The following is a 24,357-nucleotide window of genomic DNA, read 5'->3' on the forward strand; positions in this document are numbered from 1 at the left end:
GTGGTGTGGGCCCCTATCCTACCTGACATATGCTTTTACCAGTACTGTTTTTTCAGGTCAGTGTAGATGGAGGGAAATTGACAAGAAGGTACAGTAGATACCACCTCTACCCCCAACATCGAGTCCTGTTTCAGGTACAGATGAAATCAATGTATCATTGTCTCCATATCCTGGATCTAACAGGACAGATGGGTGAAAGCAAGGGGTTGCATTAACTTTCACAAATCCACTGTAAGCCTACCAGATTTTACCTTAGTGAAAGGAGCAAGGAAGTATGCATTTTCAAAGTATTCAGAGGGGGCCACATAAATATTTTGTCTCAGATGTTGTTCGAACACTAAAACGCCAGAGGGCGGTAACGTAACCCTCTGTGCCTCATATCAGAAAGCCTTGCGGTTACAACCCCGTCCAGTTGGTGGCGATAACGCACCACTCAGCTGGTTGAACCACCATTAAAGATAAAATAACGAATCTAATATGGCTGCGCCCATGGCATGGATGTCAAGTATGCACACTATTTATGTCGCCATTGTCCAGTCATTATCAAACAGACTGCAAATGATGTCAATTTAACATTAGTCGACCAGCTACGTTCAACGTCTCTGCCCCCATCTACAAGTTATCGACACTGGATAACCTGCATCATGGAACAAGGCATTATCAGACGCAGTCAAAGGATGCAACGTTCGTTGTGAGTGGCGAGCTGCATGGTCAATGTTACTGTACGTTATGTCCTTCACAATAGAAACGTGGCATTGTCTGTCTTCTGAAAACCTTGAATAAGGAGTTGACACTCAATTATCATCATAAAATGTACCCTTCAAAAGCAGCAGTTGAAGTGATCCAGTTGGGTCGTATTTCCTATGGGCGTGCATTACAGGTACAGCAACTCTATGTCAGGAGACATCTGGATTCTAAAGACAAATTGCACAATGCGCTGCTATTATGTGAACACCCGCCAGTCTACACCATTGGAATCAGACAGGCACTATACCCATTCGAAGAGGAGCAAAGACTCAAACTCCTTGGTGCTGAATTCTTTCGTAGCAACCGTGGCGGACTCATAACTTTCCATGGTCCAGGGCAGTTGGTGTGCTACCCAATACTCAATTTGGGCTGCTTCAAGAAAAGCGTGCGATGGTACGTGTGTGAGCTGGAGAGGACTGTCATCAACCTTTGCAGAAAGTATGGGATAAAAGCATCCACCTCCCCAAACACTGGGGTCTGGGTTGGAGACAACAAGATATGTGCCATAGGTAGGTTAAACTTCTAAATTAAAGATTACCCATTTTTTGCAATGTTTACAACAACAAAGCTACAATATGTCATTCTTAATATTACAGTCAATGTTTCCTCTTTCAGGAATCCATTGTGGGAGATACATAACATCTCATGGCTTGGCACTGAACTGCAACACAGATATGGGCTGGTTTGAAAACATTGTGCCATGTGGGATTGTAGGGAAAGGTGTCACATCCCTCAGTCAAGAACTGGGAAGAGATGTCTCTATTGAAGAATCCATCCCACCACTGCTGGAAACTTTCAGTGATCAGTTTGACTGCACACTGCATCATGGAGAATATTCTAATAATGAATAAACACTGCTCGGTAAATTTAACATGTATATTTTCACAATCATAAAATGTTCTCTCCCTCTCTCTGTCTCACTTGTTAGCTAAGAAACTATGTTTCCCAGATTGTGCTATGAGGGCGCACGTCCGCTGTTTATGTTATGGTGGGGTAAATGTGGCTCCCGATTGGCGCAGCGGTCTAAGGCACTGCCTCTCGGTGCTAGAGGCGTCACTACCGGCCGTGATTGGGAGTCCCATAGGGCTGCGCTCAGTTGGCCCAGCGTCGTCCTGGTTTGGCCGGTGTAGGCGTCATTGTAAATACGAATTTGTTCTTAACTGACTTGCCGAGTTTAGTAAAGGTTAAAAATAATAATAATGTAGCCGCGCGACTGAAGGCTACTAGTTGGTCGTCACTAGTTACCACAGTCACAAAGTCATAATGATGGCTAAACCCCGACTAGTTCTAAAATGTAATAGATTTTAGATTTTAACCACACTGCTAACCTTATGCCTAACCTTAATTTAAGACCAAAAAGCAGATTTTGATTTCATGAATTTTTACGATATGGCCAATGTTGACTTTGTGGCTGTGGTAACCGAACCTCAGTCTACTAAACAAGGACCAAGTAAGGTAGCGAACTAACTAGTTTAACATTAATAAAGACAACTTGAGTGCCAAGATAGGACACGCGTGGTAATGCGGGGCCATTATGTTGCTACGCTAGATAACTAATTATAACTACCTAGTTTACTGTTTTTCAAGGGTGATTACCACAGCCAGATGACCACTGCAGATAAGATGGCATGGGGTAGCTAGTTAGCTCGGTCGCTCAACAACACCACCACTCTAGCGAGTGAAGCTAGGTAGCGTCCTAACGGTTTGTTAGATAATACATGTATCTTGGCTGATGATTATATTTTTAGATATGTAGCTAGCTCTATCTGTTTCGGTAGCCAAAGCAAACAGACGTCAAGACCGATAACTAGGGACGTTCTGCCCTGCCTGGCCTATTGCTAGCCTGCTAGTTTTGTAAACTAACGTTGGTTTAACGTTATCTACGTAGCTAGCTAGCTTGATGTTTTGCTGCACAATATCCTGCTATGGAGAACTGGACCTAAATTGCCATGCAACTGGGGACGTGCGACTTGATAAGGCTATTTACCAATGGATAAGGTCAGTGAGTCACCGGTCAGTGTCATTATCATAGCTAACACTTTTTATGGACGGTGCACTGACTTGAGTTGTCAGGTGCAAAATCCATATGTTCTTCTGCTCTGAGGTCTTCTGAAATCCCTGTAGTGTATGTTTCTTGCATATTCGTGGCAGGTAGCCTAGCGGTTAAGAGCGTTAGAGCAGTAACCTTAAGGTTGCTGGTTCGAATCCCAAGCCGACTAGGTAAGAACATCTGTCAAACCCATATTGCTCTGCATAAATGACTAAAATGTAAAAATAAAATAAAAATGATGGCAGGATCTGTTTGTGCTAACATTCCACTCCTTGTCATTATKCCAAACAGTTTGGCATATGATAAGGGGTGGAATGTTAGCACAAACAAGTCTGGTACCCAGGCTACAATTGTMCCTATTTTTCTTATTACTAATGAAAAAGTACAGCGCCAAGCTCATGCAGCCTCTACTCCACCCCAAACACTTGCACTGCCGCCCTAGTTGAGAAAGGGTGTAAAAGCAATGGATCTGTCTGACCCCTTAACTTGACTCGGGACTGTCAGATGCAGCATGGAACTGTGAGAGCCCAGATCTACAGTACCAGTCAAAAGTTTGGTTACTACATGATTCCATGTGTGTTATTTCATAGTTTTGATGTCTTCACTATTATTCTACAATATAGAAAATAGTGAAATAAAGAAAACTGGGAGGGGGAGGTGTTTCCATACTTATGACGGGTACTGTATGTCTAGATTTAATAGGATATTCTGCATCAACAAATGCTTATTTATCAAACAAGATTAGGCTACATTTAGCAACAACAAAGATTATATTTTTGTTCAGTTCCAGTGTAGCTCAACCATAATGCTGAAGTAGTGGGTATTGTATATTTGACTCAATCAGCAAGCAAGTTAGTCTTAAATTAAGTGGTGTGTAACTGTGTTGACATGACATAAACGATGTCATTAAGAGAGTGCTGAATGTGTAGCTAATTTGTGACGCTTCTTCCCATTCAGAATCGATGGACCAGAGCTCAGATAGAGGCCCTATTGCAGGATAGGCAAGTGGAGGAGCTGAGGCTTAGGCTGTGCTGCAGGATGGCATTTGGGACGGCAGGGCTGAGGGCAGCCATGGGCGACGCTTTGCCCTCATTAAGGATATGACAATCATCCAGTCCACACAGGTTAATAATAGTTTCCTTCTCTGAGCAAGTTATGTTAAAGGTATAGACTCACTCAGCTATATGACATTGTGTACAGCGGAGCGACTTCCTGGTTACAGATCAACAACAACCAAATTGGAAGAGCTGAGGTCCTCGGTGGCAGTAAATTATCAACCTTGGGTTTATACAGTGCATTCGGAAAGTTTTCAGACCCCTTGACTTTTTCAACATTTTGTTAGTTTACAGCCATATTCTGACATTGATTAAATTGCTTTTTCCCCTCAATCTACACACAATACCCTGTAATGAAAAGGGGAAAAAAAGAAATTTTAGCAAAAGTATAAAAATGAAAGATCAAATTTTTAATAAGTGTTCAGACCCTGTACTCAGTACTTTGTTGAAGCGCCTTTGGCAATGATTTCAGCCTCAAGTCTTCTTGGGTATGACGCTACAAGCTTGGCACACCTGTATTTGAGGAGTTTCTCTCATTCTCTGCAGAACCTCTCAAGCTCTGTCTGGTTGGATGGGGAGCGTCGGTGCACAGCTATTTTCAGGTCTCTCCGGAGATGTTAGTCTGGGCTCTAGTTGGCCACCCAAGGACATTCAGAGACTTGTCCCGAAGCCACTCCTGCGTTGTCTTGGCTGTGTGCTTAGGGTCGTTGTCTGAGGGGGGTTGCAACTCAATATTAACAAGGTGTTCCTAATGTTTGGTATACTCAGTGTGTGTGTATACACTGAGTGAGTGTACAAAACATTAGGAACACCTTGTTAATATTGAGTTGCATCCCCTTTTGCCCTCAAAACAGCCTTCATTTCTCGGGGCATGGACTCTACAAGGTGTTGAAAGCGTTCCACGTGGATGTTGGCCCATGTTGACTCATGCTTCCCACAGTTGTCAAGTTGGCTGGATGTCCTTTGGGTGGTGGATCATTCTTGATACACACGGGAGACTGTTGAGTATGAAAAACCCAGCACCGTTGCAGTTCTTGACACAAATCGGTGTGCCTGGCACCTACTACCATACCCCGTTCAAAGGTGCTTACAGTTGAAGTCTGAAGATTACATACACCTTAGCCAAATACATTTAAACTCAGTTTTCACAATTTCTGACATTTAATCCTAGTAAAAATTCCCTGTCTTASGTCGGTTAGGATCACCACTTTATTTTAAGAATGTGAAATGTCAGAATAATAGTAGAGAGAACAATTTATTTCAGGTTTTATTTCTTTCATCACATTCCCAGTGGGTCAGAAGTAATGGACACATGCTCAAACTCGTAAACTTTTGATAGACTTAAAAGGGGCAATCTGTAGTTGCTACATCCATTTTTGAACTTATAAATTATATACACATATATATACAGTTGAAGTCGGAAGTTTACATACACTTAGGTTGGAGTCATTAAAACTTGTTTTTCAACCACTCCACAAATTTCTTTTCAACAAACTATAGTTTTGGCAAGTCGTTTAGGACATCTACTTTGTGACACAAGTAATTTTTCCAACAATTGTTATTGACAGATTATTATTTCACTATCACAATTCCAGTGTATCACAATTCCAGTGGGTCAGAAGTTCACATACACTAAGTTGACTGTGCCTTTAAACAGCTTGGAAAACTCCAGAAAATGAAGTCATGGCTTTAGCCTATCAGAAGCTTCTAATTGACATCAAGTCAATTGGAGGTGTACCTGTGGATGTATTTCAAGGCCTACCTTCAAACTCAGTGCGTCTTTGCTTGACATCATGGGAAAATCAAAAGAAATCAGCCAAGACCTCAGAAAGAAAATTGTAGACCTCCACAAGTCTGGTTCATCCTTGGGAGCAATTTCCAAACGCCTGAAGGTACCACGTTCATCTGTACAAACAATAGTACGCAAGTATAAACACCATGGCACCACGCAGCCGTCATTCCGCTCAGGAAGGAGGCACGATCTGTTTCCTAGAGATGAACATACTTTGGTGCGAGAAGTGCAAATCAATCCCAGAACAACAGCAAAGGACCTTGTGAAGATGCTGGAGGAACAGGTACAAAATATCTATATCCACAGTAAAACAAGTCCTATATCGACATAACCTGAAAGGCCACTCAGCAAGGAAGAAGTCACTGGTCCAAAACTGTCATAAAAAAAGCCAGACTACGGTTTGCAACTGCACATGGGGACAAAGATGGTACTTTTTGGAGAAATGTCCTCTGGTCTGATGAAACAGAAATAGAACTGTTTGGCCATAATGACCATCGTTATGTTTGGAGGAAAAGGGGGAGGCTTGCAAGCCGAAGATCACCATCCCAAACGTGAAGCACGGGTGTGGCAGCATCATGTTGTGTGGGTGCTTTGCTGCAGGAGGGACTGGTGCACTTCACAAAATAGATGGCATCATGAGGGAGGAAAATTACGTGGATATATTGAAGCAACATCTCAAGACATCAGTCAGGAAGTTACAACTTGGTCGCAAATGGGTCTTCCGAATGGACAATGACCCCAAGCATACCTCCAAAGTTGTGGCAAAATGGCTTAAGGACAACAAAGTCAAGGTATTGGAATGGCCATCACAAAGCCCTGACCTCAATCCAATAGACAGTTTGTGGGCAGAACTGAAAAAGCGTTTGCGAGCAAGGAGGCCTACAAACCTGACTCAGTTACACTAGCTCTGTCAGGAGGAATGGGCCAAAATTCACCCAACTTATTGTGGGAATCTTGTGGAAGACTACCCAAAACGTTTGACCCAAGTTAAACAATTTAAAGGCAATGCTACCAAATACTAATTGAGTGTATGTACACTTCTGACCCACTGGCTAAGGTGTATGTAAACTTGTATGTAAACTTCCGACTTCCAACTGTAAATACAGAATATATACTGCAAAGTTGCTTAGGAGCCTGAAACAAGGCGGCAATGTCTATCGGTGCCATCTTATCCCTGGCCTATTGCTTTTCACCTTCAGGTAGTCTGTCTTCAGTACACTTAACAGCCTTAACAGCCTTGCATGTCTCAATGACAATCTCTGAGATGGCATAGCAACTTATTCAGAATACGTAAGCGAGAGATGTGAATGTCTCTCCTTTTAACAGAAAGCGTTTAGGGTCACATCCAGTCTCTCTGCAGGGCTGATGGACTTTCTCATGACTGTATCTTCCTTTTTTAGTCAGCCCACCATTACAAGAAAGACTTGGAATGTGTCCTTGTCCATGTGCAAAGCTATGCCCTTTAAATATAAAGAAAATAAACTATTCATTTACAATATCACAATGGTAATAAGACCGGTTGATAAATGCAGTGAAGTCAATCATGACGAGTCAGTGACAGTACCTAATTACACTATATATACAAAAGTATGTGGACATGTGATGTAGATGTTGAGCGGCTTCACTGCAAGTAGATTGTATGTTTTAATATTTAAAAAAAAAWTAACACCCCTTCGGCGATTTCAGGAGTATCAAATCCATAGACAAACATTAGCAGTAGAATGGCCTTACTGAAGAGCTCAGTGGCTTTCAACGTGGCACCGTCATAGGATGCCACCTTTCCAACAAGACAGTTCATCAGATTTCTTCCCTGCTAGAGCTGCCCCGGTCAACTGTAAGGGCTGTTATTGTGAAGTGAAAAATGTATAGGAGCAACAACGGCTCAGTGGTAACCCACACAAGCTCACAGAATGGGACCGCCGAGTGCAGAAGCGCATAAAAATCCTCTATCCTGGGTTGCAACACTCACTACTGAGATCCACACTGCCTCTGGAAGCAACGTCAGCACAAGAACTTGTTAATCGGGAGCTTCATGAAATGGGTTACCATGGCCGAGCAGCCGCACACAAGCCTAAGATCTCAACACGCATTGCCAAGCGTCGTCTGGAGTGGTGTAAAGCTCACCGCCATTGGTCTCTGGAACAGTGGAAACGCACTCTGGAGTAATGTATCAAGTTTCACCATTTTTTTTATTTCACCTTTATTTTACCAGGTAGGCCAGTTGAGAACAAGTTCTCATTTACAACTGCGACCTGGCCAAGATAAAGCAAAGCAGTGCGACACAAACAACAACACAGAGTTACACATGGAATAAACAAACATACAGTCAATAACACAATAGAAAAGTCTATATACAGTGTGTGCAAATGAGGTAAGATAAGGGAGGTAAGGCAATAAATAGRCCATAGTGGCAAAATAATTACAATTTAGCAATTAAACACTGGTGTGATAGATGTGCAAAAGATGAATGTGCAAGTAGAGATACTGGGGTGCAAAGGAGCAAAGAAATAAATAACAGTATGGGGATGAGGTAGTTGGACGGGCTATTTACAGATGGGCTATGTACAGGTGCAGTGATCTGTGAGCTGCTCTGACAGCTGGTGCTTAAAGTTAGAGAGGGAGATATGAGTCTCCAGCTTCAATGATTTTTGCAATTCGTTCCAGTCCTTGGCATTTCTAATGCTGTCTGGTGGCGAACTTGTTGTTTGTTATTAGCAAACTTTCTCTAAAATACTGTTCCTCTGAGCTCATTCTTGTCTAAGCAACTTTGAAGACGGGTAGCAAGACTGACAAGCTCTACTACAATAATACTACAGGGAATGACCCTACATTATATTATACACTGGGGTCCCAAATTATTGAACCCTTGATAAAGATGGGCAGAAATGACTGAGCTTTATTGTATGCTCCAAAAATTGGGAAATTATTTTATACTAATACAATTGCTCATAGAAAGAAATAGGGGCCAAATTGAATTTCACCCATGTTTTCAGTACCTTTCAATACCTCACTTTGAAAGGACAACAGCGCTGAGCCTTCTTCTAAAATGTTTTGCGGTGTAGAACACATTGGGAGGGATCTTAGCCCATTCCTCCATACAGAATCCTTCCAGATCCTTGATATCCTTCATCTGCGCTTATTGACTGCCCTCTTCAATTCAAACCACAAGTTTTCTTTTCTGCCCGTTTGCACTTCTAGATTCCCCCTTCCATTTTTTATGTCCCCATCTGTAGTAAATCCACCCTCATCCCCTCTTCTGTACCTTTTCCTATTTTCTTTCCGTAGTCGTAAGTAGACACCACTAATCCTACTACCTTCATCCATCTCAGACTTACTCCCTTCTGAGCTACCTGCCATGCCTACCTCAGTGTCAGCACAGTCAAAGATAGAACATTGAGATATTTCACTGTATAAATGTGAAGCATCAGCTTTGCGTTTCAACTCACTATCAAATATGGTAGTGAGAGGAAGCCCACTGGCCTGCATGGAGAGAAAATAGAACGAGATGGATTTTTGCCGACATTCTGCAAATTCTCATCAATTAAACAGTTTTCTGTTGTCAAAACTAGAATCCGTTATGAACCGTGTTTAGCAGGAGTGCAGATGTGAATTTAGTTATTGCACAAGTGCACTTCAGAGTAGGCGTTCCCTAACAGAAATATGCAAATGCACGCTAGAAAGCTYCAATAGGATCTCGCTGGCTCGTGCTTGGCTCTGCCCACCTTCCTTTTTCTGCCCACTATGACTCATTTGTTACCATTGGAAACGACAGGCTGTGGTCTATCTTGATTTAGTTATAAAAAATATTTGGTACAGCTGTGCAGATCCGCCAACCAAACGCAACTGCGTTAACTTTCGAAATCGAAATTTATGATCRAACACAAAACAAAAAAACAATGACCAGCCTTTTGTCTTTGTTCTCTAGCAATCATGTGTTCCAATCAAATTGACTTGTTGCTGATCCCCGCTTCTCCTTCCCATCTATGTAAACTTTCCTGCAACAACCAGACCTGATGGACAATGTTAATTGGCAGGTGGAATAACGCCCAATGAGGTTGCAAGCTTAAAGTGGGAGGCGGGTTCAGGTCAGTACAGTATAGTCCATTGAGGTTGCCGGGTGAGCTCAAAAACTAGCTGAAATTATTCAAAACATCCAGGAAATCACTTTAATCATTAATTCTAACACTTTGAATTGTCATACATTTTCCATGTCCTATGGCTTCATTCTGATTAMACATCTTTCCCTGATATAACGTCTGACTGTTGCCCTTTCAATAGGTCATCTGTTCTAACTCCAGTAACTGTACACATCTATCCCTTTCCCGTGTTCTATGCACCTTTCTGGAGAGTTGTCTTTACAGCACGACCAAACTTCAAATGCATTACATATTTCAATACAATTTTACAATCAATATTTRAATAACAAAAAAAACAAAAAAAATCTAAAACTGCAAAAACTAAAACACTTACAATTCTATTGATTCTGCAGGTGAAAATAATTATCACTTTACTATTACATAAATTCAAGACTAATTGTAATGCCAGTATTTTTGCTGTCATGCCATGTTAGGCTCAACTATGAGCAATGGAGATGGCATTATAGCACAAACAGACTGGCACTGAAATAAGTCTTGAATAAGACAGATGTGTGCATTCTGTCAAACAGCAAAACACAATGACATACTTGAATATTGAACCACTTCTTGGATCAAATATCCCTCAACTACGATTAACATCTGAACTGACCATGTTAAATTAAATCAAACAACATAACAAAACCTTACTGTAAAAGTAGATACACTACACACTAACAAGGCGTATTGCCCAGTTGACGTGCAGGACAAAGGGCCAAATAATCTTAGCTGCYTGTGGTGGTGTTCAAACAGTGCTGTATCTACATGGGAGTCTGGAGATAGTTTGACAAGTCAGTTGGCTTTAGTGGTGGGGAAGTGGCAACTTTGGCAGATCATTCAGTCTAGTTTATTTAGTGATTTAGCAGTGCCATTCTTCTCCATGAAGTCCCTCAACTTTGTGGGGTAGTCGGTCATGACCCCTGTGGCTCCCAGGTCAAAGGCTCTCTTAAAGTCCTTCTCGTCGTTCAGCACCCAGACATAAACCTGGAATTTWAAAAAAATAAGCACGAGCAGAGCACATTATACAACGTGACTGTGATAAAAAGCAAAATCGATAGCAGTTGTCAGAATGGCCTTACTTGTATTCCCCTTGCTGTTAGGTGATTGAACAGAGCTCTTCTCATCAGCAGGCTGCATGAGAAAGTTTAGACCCTGATTAATGAACCTCGTCATTTATGATACATATCACCTGTTCTGGACCACAGCTACAGACAACCACTGATCGGAAGTCTAAACGTAATGCTGTGAGCTCCTTCTGAAGGGTGCAATGGAGCAGTTGTTCCAAGTGGAGGGTACAGTAATCTCAGACTATTACACTTACGTATCTGCCAGCCAGGTGATGACATGCTGACTCTTAGTCATCTTATCAGGATCCCTCATAAGATGTCTGTGGAATCAAACAGCACAGGCAATACATAAGTGAAAATAAAGGAATCAAAAGCACACTTCTTAAACAGATCAATCCTCTTTTAAAGGGATAGAGGAGGTTTTGCGAGCCAATGCTAACTGGCGTTAGCACAATGACAGTCTACAGGTTCACCAGCACTATCCATGAGTTCATCTGACTCTGGGTAAGAAGAAAAATGTACAGAATCTCACAATATCCATTTGAAAAGGCCCCTCCGGTGAACAAAAAGGAAAAATAAAGATGGCTAGCTTATAACAAACCACAGTGGCCTCAACCTCTGTTTACATCCAAATTCAGCTGCTTTAAATGGAAAGGCATTTATTATTGATCCCTGCTGTTTGGCCTACTTCCAAATTAGAAAGTATTTACAATCCAGAGAACAAACAGGCATGTTATTTGAATCATTTAATTGTGCCCAGAGATCAACTTTCAAACGGCAACCTGTGGTTCCAGATAACAAGAGATTGAGAGGGAGGAGAGCCAGTGGCTAGAGAGAACAAATCAAACTTTGTCACATGCACAGAATACAACAAGTGTAGACTTTACCATGAAATGCTTACTTACAAGCTCCTAACCAACAGTGCAGTTCAAGATAGAGTTAAATACTTTAACAAATTTTGTTTAAAAAATAACAATAACGAGGCTACATACAGGGGGGTAGCGATAGCGAGTCAATGTGCAGGTTAGTCGAGGTAAATTTGTACATGTAGATAGGGGTGAAGTGACAATGCATAGATAATAAACAGCAAGTAGCAGCAGTGTACAAAACAAATGGAAGGGGGGGGTGTCAATGTAAATAGTCCGGTGGCCATTTGAGTAATTGTTCAGCAGTTTCGTTCCGGTACCGCTTGCCGTGCGGTAGCAGATAAAACAGTCTACCTYCCCTCACAATACCCACATGGAGTCTCTGACAACAATGCTCACTACCTCCCTGGTAGTGAGCATTTCTCCTTTGCCAAGATAATCCATCCACGGGACAGGTGTGGCATTTCAAGAAGCATGATCATTACACAGGTACACCTTGTGCTGGGGGCAATAAAAGGTCACTCTAAAATGTGCAGTTGTCTCAAGTTGAAGGGGAGTGTGCAATTGGCATGCTGACTGTAGGAATGCCCACCAGAGCTGTTTCCAGAGAATTTAAATTCGCCTCCAACGTTGTTTTAGAGAATTTGGCAGTACGTACAACCGGCCACACAACCGCAGACCTCGTTTGGCGTCGTGTGTGCGATGTCCACGTTTTGAACAGAGTGCCCCATGGCGGCCGTGGGGTTATAGTAAGGCAGGCAAAAGCTACGGACAACGAACACAATTTAAATCGCTGGCAAATTGAATGCACAGAGATACAGTAACAAGATCCAAAGGCCCATTGTTGTGCCAGTCAAACCCGCCATCACCTCATGTTTCAGTACGATAATGCACGGCCCCATGTCGCAAGGATCTGTACAGAATTCCTGGAAGCTGAAAATGTCCCAGTTCTTCCATGGCCTGCATACTCAGACATGTCACCTATTGAGCATGTTTGGGATGCTCTGGCTCAACAGCATGTTCCAGTTCCAGCCAATATCCAGCAACTATGCACAGCCACTGAAGAGGAAAGGGACAACTTTCCACAGGCTACAATCAGCCTGATCTACTCTATGCGAAGGAGATGTGTCGAGCTGCATGAGGCAAATGGTGGTCACACTAGATAATGACTGGTTTTCTGATCCACGCCCCTACCTTTTTTTAAGGCATCTGTGACACAGACGCATATCTGTTTTCCCAGTCATGTGAAATCCATAGATTAGGGACACATTTAAATTAACTGAACTGTAACTCAGTCAAATCTTTGAAATTGTTGCATGTTGCGTTTATATTTCTGCTCAGTATATTTCAACAGTGAAGTGAGGTATGCTGGAAGCATGTGAAGCAGAGCTTTGCAAACAAGGGAGGTAACAAAGTGACTGATTGACAGGACTTTAGTGAGGTCCAGCCGACCTTCTGATGCAGTGATGAGTATTAAAACTCTCACCTGTAATAAAGCAAAGGGCGATATGGTAGAAGGCATCCAAAGGTTTAAAAGTAGTGTCTGCTGCATTCTGGTAAATGGTGTCACCATAGTAAGGCAAGCTCTAAACTCAGCAAAAAAAGAAACCTCTCACTCTCAACTACATTTATTTTCATCAAACTTAACATGTGTAAATATTTGTATGAACATAAGATTCAACAACTGAGACATAACTGAACAAGTTCCACAGACATGTGACTAACAGAAATGGAATAATGTGTCCCTGAACAAAGGTGGCAGGGGTCAAAATCAAAAGTAAGTCAGTATCTGGTGTGGCCACCAGCTGCATTAACTACTGCAGTGCATCTCCTCCTCATGGACTGCACCAGATTTGCCAGTTCTTGCTGTGAGATGTTACCCCACTCTTCCACCAAGGTACGTGCAAGTCCCCGGACATTTCTGGGGGGGGAATGGCTCTAGCCCTCACCCTCCGATCCAACAGTTCCCAGACGTAATCAATTGGACTGAGATCCAGGCTCTTTGCTGGCCATGGCAGAACACTGACATTTCTGTCTTGCAGGAAATAACACACAGAATGAGCAGTATGGCTGGTGGCATTGTCATGCTGGAGGGTCATGTCAGGATGAGCCTGCAGGAAGGGTACCACATGAGGGAGGAGGATGTCTTCCCTGTAACGCACAGCGTTGAGACTGCCTGCAATGACAAGATCAGTCCGATGATGCTGTGACACACCACCCCAGACATTGACGGACCCTCCACCTCCAAATCAATCCCGCTCCAGAGTACAGGCCTCGGTGTAATGCTCATTCCTTCGACGATAAACACAAATCCAACCATCACCCCTGGTGAGACAAAACCGCAACTCGTCAGTGAAGTGCACTTTTTGCCAGTCCTGTCTGGTCCAGCGACGGTGGGTTTGTGCCCATAGGCAACGTTGTTGCCGGTGAGGTCTGGTGAGGACCTGCCTTACAAGCCCTCAGTCCAGCCTCTCTCAGTCTGTGGGACAGTCTGAGCACTGATGGAGGAATTGTGCGTCCCTGGTGTAACTCGAGCAGCTGTGGTTGCCATCCTGTACCTGTCCCGCAGGTGTGATGTTCGGATGTACCGAACCTGTGCAGGTGTTACACGTGGTCTGCCACTGCGAGGACGATCAACTGTCCGTCCTGTCTCCCTGTAGCGCTGTCTTAGGCGTCTCACAGTACGGACATTGCAATTTATTGCCCTGGCCACATCTGCAGTCCTCATGCCTCCTTGCAGCATGCCTAAGGCACGTTCACACAGATGAGCAGGGACCCTGTGCATCTTTATTTTGATGTTTATCAGTGTCAGTAGAAAGGCCTCTTTAGTGTCCTAAGTTTTCATAACTGTGACCGTAATTACCTACCGTCTGTAAGCTGTTTGTGTCTTCACGACCGTTCCACAGGTGCATGTTCATTAATTGTTTATGGTTCATTGAACAAGCATGGGAAACAGTGTTTAAACCCTTTCCCCTGAAAATCTGTGAAGTTGATTTTTACAAAAAAAAATTGGGTCCTGAAAAAGTTTTTTTTTTGTTGCCGAGTTTATGTCTAAAAAAGAAGTCCACGTTAAATCTTAGCTTCTTTTTAAACATTAGATCTTTATCAATCAAAATGTTCAGATATTTATAGGCAGGAACCCGCTCGATGAGAGAACCATCCAATGAGTGAATATGTAGCCCATCTGAGAAAAATGTCCATGAATTACAGAACATACACTACCGGTCAAAAGTTTTAGAACACCTACTCCTTCAAGAGTTTTTCTATATTTTTACTATTTTCTACATTGGAGAATAATCATGAAGACACCAAAACTATGAAATAACACATATGGGATCATGTAGTAACCAAAACAAAAGTGTCAAACAAATCAAAATATATTTTATATTTGAGATTCTTCAAAAAGCCACCCTTTGCCTTGACAGCTTTGCACACTTCAGTTACCATAGTAACTGAAACAGTGTCATGTCCAGATCCAAAACAAAATTGGTGCATATTTAGAAGAGAGTTATTATTAGCTGGGAGTGGGTCAGAGATTCTAATACTTTGGCTAGGTAAGATAACTTGGAGATTGGACCGTAATTACCTAAGTCAGAAGGACCTCTCTGCCTTTATGTAGCGGGAGGACATGTGCCGCTTTCCAAACCTTAGGGATAACACCAGGAGCAATTGTCAAGTTAAAAGATTCAACAATGAGTGTGGCAGAGAGCTGTAGTAAGAAGAGGTCAAGTGAACCAGCCCCTGTGGATTTCTTTACGTCGATCTTTAGCAAGGCACTTAAAACAGACATCCAATTGGCTCATTCATCTCCCCTCTCTCCTGTAACTATAACCCCAGGTCGTTGCTGTAAATGAGAATGTGTTCAGTCAACCTACTTGGTAAAATAAAAAAAATATTTAAAATATTAGTAAAATAATTGCCTCCACATTTCTATAGTTGAATTTTGGCTAGGCTACTTTGAAGCAAGGTAAGACATGCCTCATATCAAGTAAAACAAGTCATACAAACACTAGAACCAAGGAGGATAGGTGTTACATGTAAAATGATGGCCTAAGCTAAGTTACGTGTGTGTGTGTCTCTCTGGGTGTTGCATACTTAGTGACAATGGAGGGCATGGGGATCTCCAGGAACTGCTCTTTGAGTGGCACAAATGGCAGAAGGCCGGTGTAGAAGAGACCCACCAGCATTAGAACCCTGCGCATGCTGAACAGCACTGGGATACGAGGGTTCTACAACACAGACAGGAAAGTACAAGGTAGTGATAAAAAAAAACAAAGTCCACAATCCAGCTTTCCTAGTATGACAAAGAACTCGGTTTTCCTATGTGCTAAAAAGGTTCTTCCCAAACACCCATCATAAAAACATGTAAATAGAATTTCCAATTTTGTGTTGATCAAGGTAAATATTATCAAGCATAAACAGATTATATCTTTATACAAGGAAATTAGCCATTGGGTACCTCCTTGTAACACTTCTGCACAATCTGGTTGCTAGAGTTGCCCCAAACAGTGATGTGTTCTCTGTCATACTTCACAACCAGCTCAGAGACCTGCAGAACAAACAAGTTCACAACCCACAATGAGAACAACCATTTGATGAGAACACTTACCCCATCACACATTCAAAGCACCCACTTCTTTCCTGAAATGTCTAACCCCAGGACACACCTTCTTGATAAGGGTGTCATTGTTGACCTTGATGTCAATGTTGACAGGGGTCTTAGGGAAGGCCTCAAACACATCCCTGAGGAGAGGAATGCGTTTGTCATCCCCTCCCTCACAGACGCATTCTGTAGACACACACAGGGAAAAATTAAGACCACATCCACACCTGCCAAAGCAGCATGTACTACATACAAACAGTGATACTCACCTCTCTGGAAAGTCACACCAAGCTTGCACAGGTAAGGAGGCAGATCCTGTAGAGAACAAACATATTACACACATTTTGTGTTGTCACAATACCAGGAAGTAAGGAAGAAAAAGAAACAAAACATGAAGCAGACTTATTCTTTGAGGAAAACACTCCTAATGTTGGAAAAAACAGCCTTATGTCACGTGTTTATTTTGCAAGCTATAGCACACAATATTTTACAAAAGTAGGTTATCAAAAAGGACCATAGAGTTTAGTCTGCTTCGTGTACTCTTTCTTGCCAAGGAAAATCTGGTATTGTATTATTGCGATACTGGTAGCGTGACAACAATCCCTTGAGATGTATTCTTTGGTCAAAAATCTGAGTAAACTTTTGACAGGATATATTCTAATAGGGAGATAAATGCATCAAAAGACTTGGGAGTAGAATTATATGAAAGCGGAGTTCAAGACATGGAAACTAGCGTCTAAAATAGCCCAAGACAGGAAGAAATGGCGGGACCTTGGAGGCCTTACGGACCACTTGCCTCAATGAGGCCTAGGTAAAGTACGTAGGCTAAGTTTTTATGGCTGTTGAGAAGCCAACCTTGCGATACTCACGGCGTAGGCCACGTCAGAGATGTGGGCACTGACGCCAGTCGACCTCTCCAGGTTGGCATCGTGTGACACGACCACCTGCTCGTCCTTGGTCATGTGACAGTCCAGCTCCAGCATGTCAGTGCCAAGGTCCACTGCACTGGACACATGTAAAGGAGACAATCACACACATATACCCCACCAGCAGGAAGTTGAGGATAGCGTCAACAAATATAGACAGGGTACACACRCGTAATGGACATCAACGCTGCGTGCTGAACAGTACATCTTCCTCCCTCATTGGGATTTATCGTGCGTCCTCTGTCTTGCAAACACTCGACCACCCTCTTGACAATGCCATAGCCAACTACACCACCGCAACGCTAGCAAGTCGTTGGCATTTCAAGCCGAAGAGTGAGGTTAACCAATTCAACTCGGTTACCCACACTTCAAAGTGGTGTGCATTTACCAAAATAAGTAATAATGCATATTTCGTCTCTCTGTGTTTCATAATTTTCCTTCATTGCATCTCACCGGACAAAGCATCCGAGCGAGCGAAACGTCGCCCCTCTATCTCTGTATGTGTAGCCCATCTATCTGATGCTGTCTGGTCACGACATTGTTGCCGMCCGTAGCATTGAATACAAGGGAAGCCAGCGAGCATTTGGCCTCCCTTGATAAAAAAAAAGTTAAGACAAAAATCAGCATTGAGCTAAATTGTGAATGGTCCTGACGCACCAAAAATAAGTGTCAAGGAAAGCCAGTTTGGATTTTAATTCACACCAATCACATCAAAAGCAAAACACCATTGATAGAAAACTTAATTGTTACCTCGTGTCTTTGTCCTCCGGTGGCTAGCTAGCTAAACTCGTCTCTTTCTCAAATTAGCCATGGATGGAGATAGGGATTTCGACTTGTGGTTTTACTTAATTCAACATACGGGCCAATGATTATAAATGGCGATTCTGATATAACCATTCATTTATACATTGTGCGCCTGGCCCTTGAGAGGATGGAAGTTCAATATGTAGCTAGACGTAGTAGGCTAACGTTAACTAACTTGCTCATCGTTGCCCATGAAGGAAGTTAGGTAAGCGAGCAACATTTTAGCCAGGTAACCTAGGAAAACAAAAATAAGAGTACTGATTGACTGATTTTCAATCAATAGCCAATAATGACAAAGCAAACAGGTTTTTAGAAACGTTTGGAAATGTATTACAAATAAAAAACGGAACTTATTTAGACAAGTATTCAAACCCTCTGCTATGAGACTCGAAATTGAGTTCAGGTGCATTCTGTTTCCTTTGATCATCCTTGATGTTTCTACTTGATTGGAGACCACCTGTCGTAAATTCAATTGATTGGAAGGGCACACACCAGTTGACAGTGCATGTCAGAGCAAAAACCAAGCCATGAGGTCAAAGGAATTGTCCGTAGAGCTCCGAGACAGGATTGTGTCGAGGCACAGATCTGGGGAAGGKTACCAAAAAATGTCTGCTGCATTGAAGGTTCCCAAAAACACTGGCTTCCATCATTCTTAAAATGTAAGAAGTTTGGAACCAACAAGACTCTTCCTAGAGCTGGCTGCCCAGGCAAACTGAGCAATCGGGGGAGAAGGGCCTTGGTCAGGGAGGTGACCAAGAACCCGATGGTCAGTCTGACAGAGCTCCAGAGATCCTCTGTGGAGATAGGAGAACCTTCCAGAAGAACAACCATCTCCACAGCACTCTACCAAACAGACCTTTATGGTAGAGTGGCCAGACAGAAGCCACGCCTCAGTAAAAGGCACATGACAGCCCCCTTGGTGTTCCCCAAAAGGCACCTAAAGGACTTTCAGACCATGAGAAACAAGATTCTCTGGTCGGATGAAACTCRTCTGGAGGAAACCTGGCACCATCCATACGGTGAAGCATGGTGGTGGCAGCATCATGCTGTTGGGATGTTCTTCAGCGGCAGGGTCTGGGAGACTAGTCAGGATCGAGGGAAAGATGAACAGTGCAAAGTACAGAGAGATCCTTGCTGAGCTCCAGAGAGCTCAGGGCCTCAGAATTTGACGAAGGTTCACCTTCCAACAGGACAACGACTAAACACACAACCAAGACAATGCAGGAGTGGCTTTGGGACAAGTCTCCGGATGTCCTTGAGTGGCCCAGCCAGAGCCCGACCGTGAACATCTCAGGAGAGACCTGAATATAGCTGTGCAGCGACACTCCCCATCCAACCTGACAGAGCTTGAGGATCTGCAGAGAATGGGAGAAACTACCCAAATACAGGTGTGCTAAGCTTGTAGCATCATACCCAAGAAGACTTGAGGCTGTAATCGCTGCCAAAGGTGCGTCAACAAAGTACTGAGTAAGGGGCCTGAATACTTATGAAAATGTGATTTCAGTTTTTTTTATACATTTGCTAAAATGTCTAAACCTGTTTTTGCTTTGTCATTATGGGGTATTGTGTGTAGATTGAGGGTAAAAAAAAAAGATTTCATCCATTTTAGAATAAGGCTGTAACGTAACAAAATGTGGAAAAGGTCAAGGGGTCTGAATATTTTCCGAATGCAGTGTATCACGGTGGCAAGGCATATGAACTAACAGGTTATAGAGCAAACAACGCAATTACCAACATATAGGTTGAAATATGGCTATTTTYTTTCTGGCTTGGCTTCCACAATGATTTTACCCATGAACCACTACTGCTCCTATTTGAACATTGTTGGTGTCATGTGTGTCAAAATATGGTCTGATCTGTCAGTTGCAACAGCCACACACAGTACATGATAAAGCACTCCAGCACACCGACGTGACATGATTCATACTTTTGAGTCTGGACTACTATTACACACAATCATCCTCTACTAGCAATAAAACTTGATGATATGAGTAATTTTGGCAAGCTGAATAATACATTCAGCAGAATTATATATTTTACCCATAAGGACATCCAGTCCCATCTGCCTACTTCYTCCATTGATAGCGTAGGTTTACCATCAATTCAGTTCCATGTGTTATCTGCTTATGGCATTGCTTGCTGTTAATCTGGATATTTAGCCTAATCCTCCTGTGTTGGCCTATGTTAAACATGACATGATGCAGCACGAGTCAATGGGAGGATATGGACTTGACTCACTGCTTGAAAGCTGCCATGGTGTTCTCCAGGTTTTCACCTGCCCCTGCAAATACAGACATGACAGAAAGGAATTCATAAATTAGAGGTTCCTGAAACGGAGTTGGTGTGAGCCAAGTTAGCAAGATGTCTTGAGGAACAACACTGCCTTTTGTAGTTCCAGTTTCATGGATGTGTCATGTATGGATAAAGCAAGATTCCAGCAATACTCACCTCCACGATGGGATATGTGTCTGCTCAGGAATGGCTCTCTCTTCCGCCGATGCAGAAGTGTTGGGCATTTCAATAACAAGGCAGAGGTGAGCACATACCCCATCACCGTAGACAACACGTAGAGAGCAGCACACATCTCTGATTCTCCTTTATCTCAACTGGGAAAGGTAACATGCATGGTCAAGCATAGCTATACTAGCAAATACTGATAAGTCACCATGATTCAGCTTTAATAAGTAGGTCGGATTACATTTTTTTAAATGCACACGWTCATACTGCTGTACAGTAGCCCAATATTGGACTAAAGTTGCCAGTTACTGCTTAGTCCAAGGACCTTACATGTTCTGTTTGGAAGCCAAAGCACCCAAATACTCMATTTAAACGTGAATCGAATCTCAATTGCGGTACAGTTCTAGAAACAAATTCCTTTCATATCACATCAAAATAATGTAATAAATGCAAAACAAACACTTAATGTAGAATGTTTAAACCGGTTTCAATACATTTACAGCCGACAGTTTTTTTCAATGACAACACGTTGGTGGCGTCTGTCTTCCGTTTTACACACAGGTGTTGAGACGCAGATAGCTAACTAATTAGTACAGGTAACGTTAACGTTAGTTCACTCGGTCTTCCGTCTGTTTCCGTAAACAAGAGTTGTAACAAGGAAATATGGCGGTGTTGGAACCCTGACCCTATAAAAAAAAAAAAGTGTCGTTTTAACCTTTTGTTTTTTCAAAAATTATTTMTCGTCGATATGAAAAAGGTCCTTATGCTTCCAAAACCATACCGCAAGCGATGCGTTAATGTTCAGACCGAGCGTCGGGGCTCTTAACAAAATCACCCCCTACAGAAGCTGCCTTTGTCCAATCAATGACTTGTGTGTAATGCAATGTAACCAATGATTTATATACATCATTGAATAGAACTGAGTCATAACCAAGAGATAGCTTTACGGCACAGTACATGCCGAAGATACAATAATGATGACAAATAGCTAGCAATTGAATGACAGATGCCGTCCGTGTAGATGAGCTAAAACGTTAGTGAATGTGTGAGCCAACAAATTGCATTTTACCTTTGACAGCAAACTAACTTCTCTTCTGGATATGTGGAAACTTCTGCCCGGTGAACGCCAAGGTTTATGCAAGTCCTGTCTGCTGAACGCTATTACAGCTACAACTGCAACCACAGACAGAACAATCTTCGCTTCAACGACAGATAACATAATCTTCTTATTTGATGAGGTTTAACGGCGGTTGGCATACAATAAATGTGGCATTACCGCCACCTACTAGACTGGAGTACAACTCCCTTATACTTTTCTTGAAAAAAATATTAAATCAGTAAACAAAGCTCCCGAGTAGCGCAGCGGTCTAAGGGCACTGCACCTCAGTGCTACAGGCGTCTCTACAGACCCTGGTTCGATTCCAGGCTGTATCACAACCGGCCGTGATTGGGCGTCCCATGGGGCGGCGCACAATTGGGTTAGGGTTTGGCCGGGGTAGGCCGTCATTGTAAATAAGGCTAGTTAAATACTTTTTTAAAAATGTATTTTTATTTTTTACATCTAACACTACAGTCACACATTTTTTTTTTTATTATAACTTAAACACTTTACTCCATATTTAAATCTATTTAGTCCTACCTAAGTCCAACAACCTGAAAGGATGGGACACCACCACTTAATAACACACCCTGTAACTCTTCTGATGTCAGGTCTCGCACACCCAAATACCTCTCTGCAGCTGCCACCACAACCTAMATTTTCTGTGACTTATGTTCCATTCCTGCAGAACAGTTGATAACCATTGCTATACATGCTAAAAATCCAATTTTAGTGAAACATATATCACTTGTTGGCCTATCCCTCTGTAGTGGTACAGATCTACTACTCACACCACTCCTCTCAGGATCCCTACCCCTTGACTCGTCTTCCTCTGCCTCAGCATATGACAACTTCTGCACTACTCTAACCCTGGAAACCTCAACCTGCCTCTCTCGCACGGGATATTTCTGATCCCCAGCCCCTTGGGCATCCCTACAATTAACACATACCACTACTTTCCCCAATGCTACACATTTCTTTGTCTCATGCCCTTCTGTACACTTCTCACACCTAGGAACCTCCCTCCTACACATTGCTGCCACATGCCCATAAGCTTGACCCCTGTAACAACATAATGTATTTGGCACAAAAGCTCGTACAGGATAACTTATATATCCTAACATCACTTTGTCGCGCAAAGACTCAACATCAAAACTCAAAAGAACAGACAATGACTCTTCCGTTTCACCACTCACGCAACCCTGTCTGCATCGCAACCAAATGACAAGCATCACAAACACCGGGAATCTTCCCCTTCATTTGGTCAACTTTTACTGCTACCCCAGTAATCACTCCTTTCAATGGCGTACTTTTCTTGAGAGCAAAACAATTCACATTTATTGACCCCATTCCTTTAACGCGGAGCGCCTTCTCCCTCTTACCAGCAGAAACAAACAATTATCAAAAGACCACTTCTAATTACCCTCACCGATTCCCCAGCACCCAACTCTGTTTTCACCCACACTGAAACCACAAATGGATCAGCCAAAAGGCAAGGGTCCACTTTTTCCAAAAGCTTTACTCCTGTCACAGACTCATCTTTATCCTGAACCTCAGTGCAAGCCTCGGGCTCCGAGAACTTCACCACACCTACCACCTCACTTCCATTTCTCCTCCTGTCTTCAGCTCACTCTGCTTACACTTTCTACCATTCTTCTTTAAACAGATTTCCCTTTTTTCCACCATTTCTTTACCGATTCAAGCTCACCCTCTTCCTCCCTCTCTTTCTCTTAGACCTCCTCTSCCTCCCCTTTTCCCTCCATTCCTCCTCCGTATTCCAAGTATACGTCTACTTATGATAATACTGCACTTCTCCTGACATACATCTTGTTCTTGCCTTCTCAAGGGACGCCATTTAACCGACTGTCACAATCTCTGTACAATCAGCACGAACCCCTCGGGATGTAGCGCTCAACAGTGCATCCCACTTATAAAGCAGCTGCTTCGTCTTGACGTCTTCTTTCTAAAAAGCCTCCACGATGCTTTTCCATTTCAAAAAAGCGTGCTCTTCCAACCACCATCAACGGTCCACCGTCTCGCTGAATCTGAAATCTTCTTCTTCTTTGGGATTTAATGGCGGTTGACATCCAATTGTTGCATTACCGCCCCCAACTGGACTATAATATAAATCATTAAACTTTGTGATACAAAAGGAAAGAAATAAACCAAAAATATGTATAAAAATATACACCCATTCGACTACTTTGACCCTATCTGCTCCTGCACCATGCCAACGGCCAGGGAGGACGGGACACCACCACTCAACCAGTTGACACACACAACATCATACTTTCTTCTACATAATCTTCTGTCCCATGCCTTCCTGCCCACATCCCACATCTTGGAATCTCCCTCCAACACGCTGCTGTGACATGACCATAAACGTTGCACCTGAAACACCACAGTGGATTTGGCACACTATGCTCTAAAAGGATAACTGATATATTTACATTTACATTTTAGTCATTTAGCAGACGCTCTTATCCAGAGCGACTTACAGTAGAGTGCATACATTTTATTACATTTTTACATACTGAGACAAGGATATCCCTACCGGCCAAGAGCAGACGCTCTTATCCAGAGCGACTTACAGTAGAGTGCATACATTTTATAACATTTCTTTTTTTTTTTTACATACTGAAACAAGGATATCCCTACCGGCCAAACCCTCCCTACCGGCCAAACCCTCCCTAACCTGGACGACGCTAGGCCAATTGTGCGTCGCCCCACGGATCTCCCGGTTGCGGCCGGCTGCGAC

General features: G+C 42.7%; 2 protein-coding genes across 3 annotated transcripts; one reads left to right on the top strand and one right to left on the bottom strand.

Moving 5' to 3' along the window:
- Window positions 1-449: 449 nt before the first annotated feature.
- Window positions 450-10,101, top strand: lipt2 (lipoyl(octanoyl) transferase 2). Its single transcript, XM_023967328.2, has 3 exons — window positions 450-1,256; window positions 1,363-1,608; window positions 3,755-10,101. Exons 1-2 carry the CDS (start codon window positions 812-814, stop codon window positions 1,596-1,598), a joined length of 681 nt encoding a protein of 226 aa, XP_023823096.1. The 5' UTR covers window positions 450-811; the 3' UTR covers window positions 1,599-1,608; window positions 3,755-10,101.
- gdpd1 (glycerophosphodiester phosphodiesterase domain containing 1) lies at window positions 9,797-23,633 on the bottom strand. 2 transcript variants are annotated; one of them, XM_023966635.3, is made up of 12 exons: window positions 23,494-23,633; window positions 21,570-21,673; window positions 20,492-20,649; window positions 20,282-20,324; window positions 17,183-17,318; window positions 16,583-16,628; window positions 16,378-16,499; window positions 16,170-16,259; window positions 15,806-15,939; window positions 11,099-11,164; window positions 10,857-10,908; window positions 9,797-10,761 (listed from the first exon to the last, which is right to left on the bottom strand). In XM_023966635.3, the coding sequence occupies exons 3-12, from the start codon at window positions 20,625-20,627 to the stop codon at window positions 10,615-10,617; spliced, it is 972 nt and encodes a 323-aa protein (XP_023822403.1). In that variant the 5' UTR covers window positions 20,628-20,649; window positions 21,570-21,673; window positions 23,494-23,633; the 3' UTR covers window positions 9,797-10,614. The 2 variants fall into 2 exon arrangements, with proteins under 2 accessions (XP_023822403.1, XP_023822402.1); XM_023966634.3 differs by lacking the exon at window positions 23,494-23,633 and adding an exon at window positions 23,424-23,442.
- Between the last annotated feature and the right edge of the window lie 724 nt (window positions 23,634-24,357).

Source organism: Salvelinus sp. IW2-2015, linkage group LG22 (genome assembly GCF_002910315.2).
Source record: "Salvelinus sp. IW2-2015 linkage group LG22, ASM291031v2, whole genome shotgun sequence".
Classification (NCBI taxonomy): Eukaryota; Metazoa; Chordata; class Actinopteri; order Salmoniformes; family Salmonidae; genus Salvelinus; species Salvelinus sp. IW2-2015.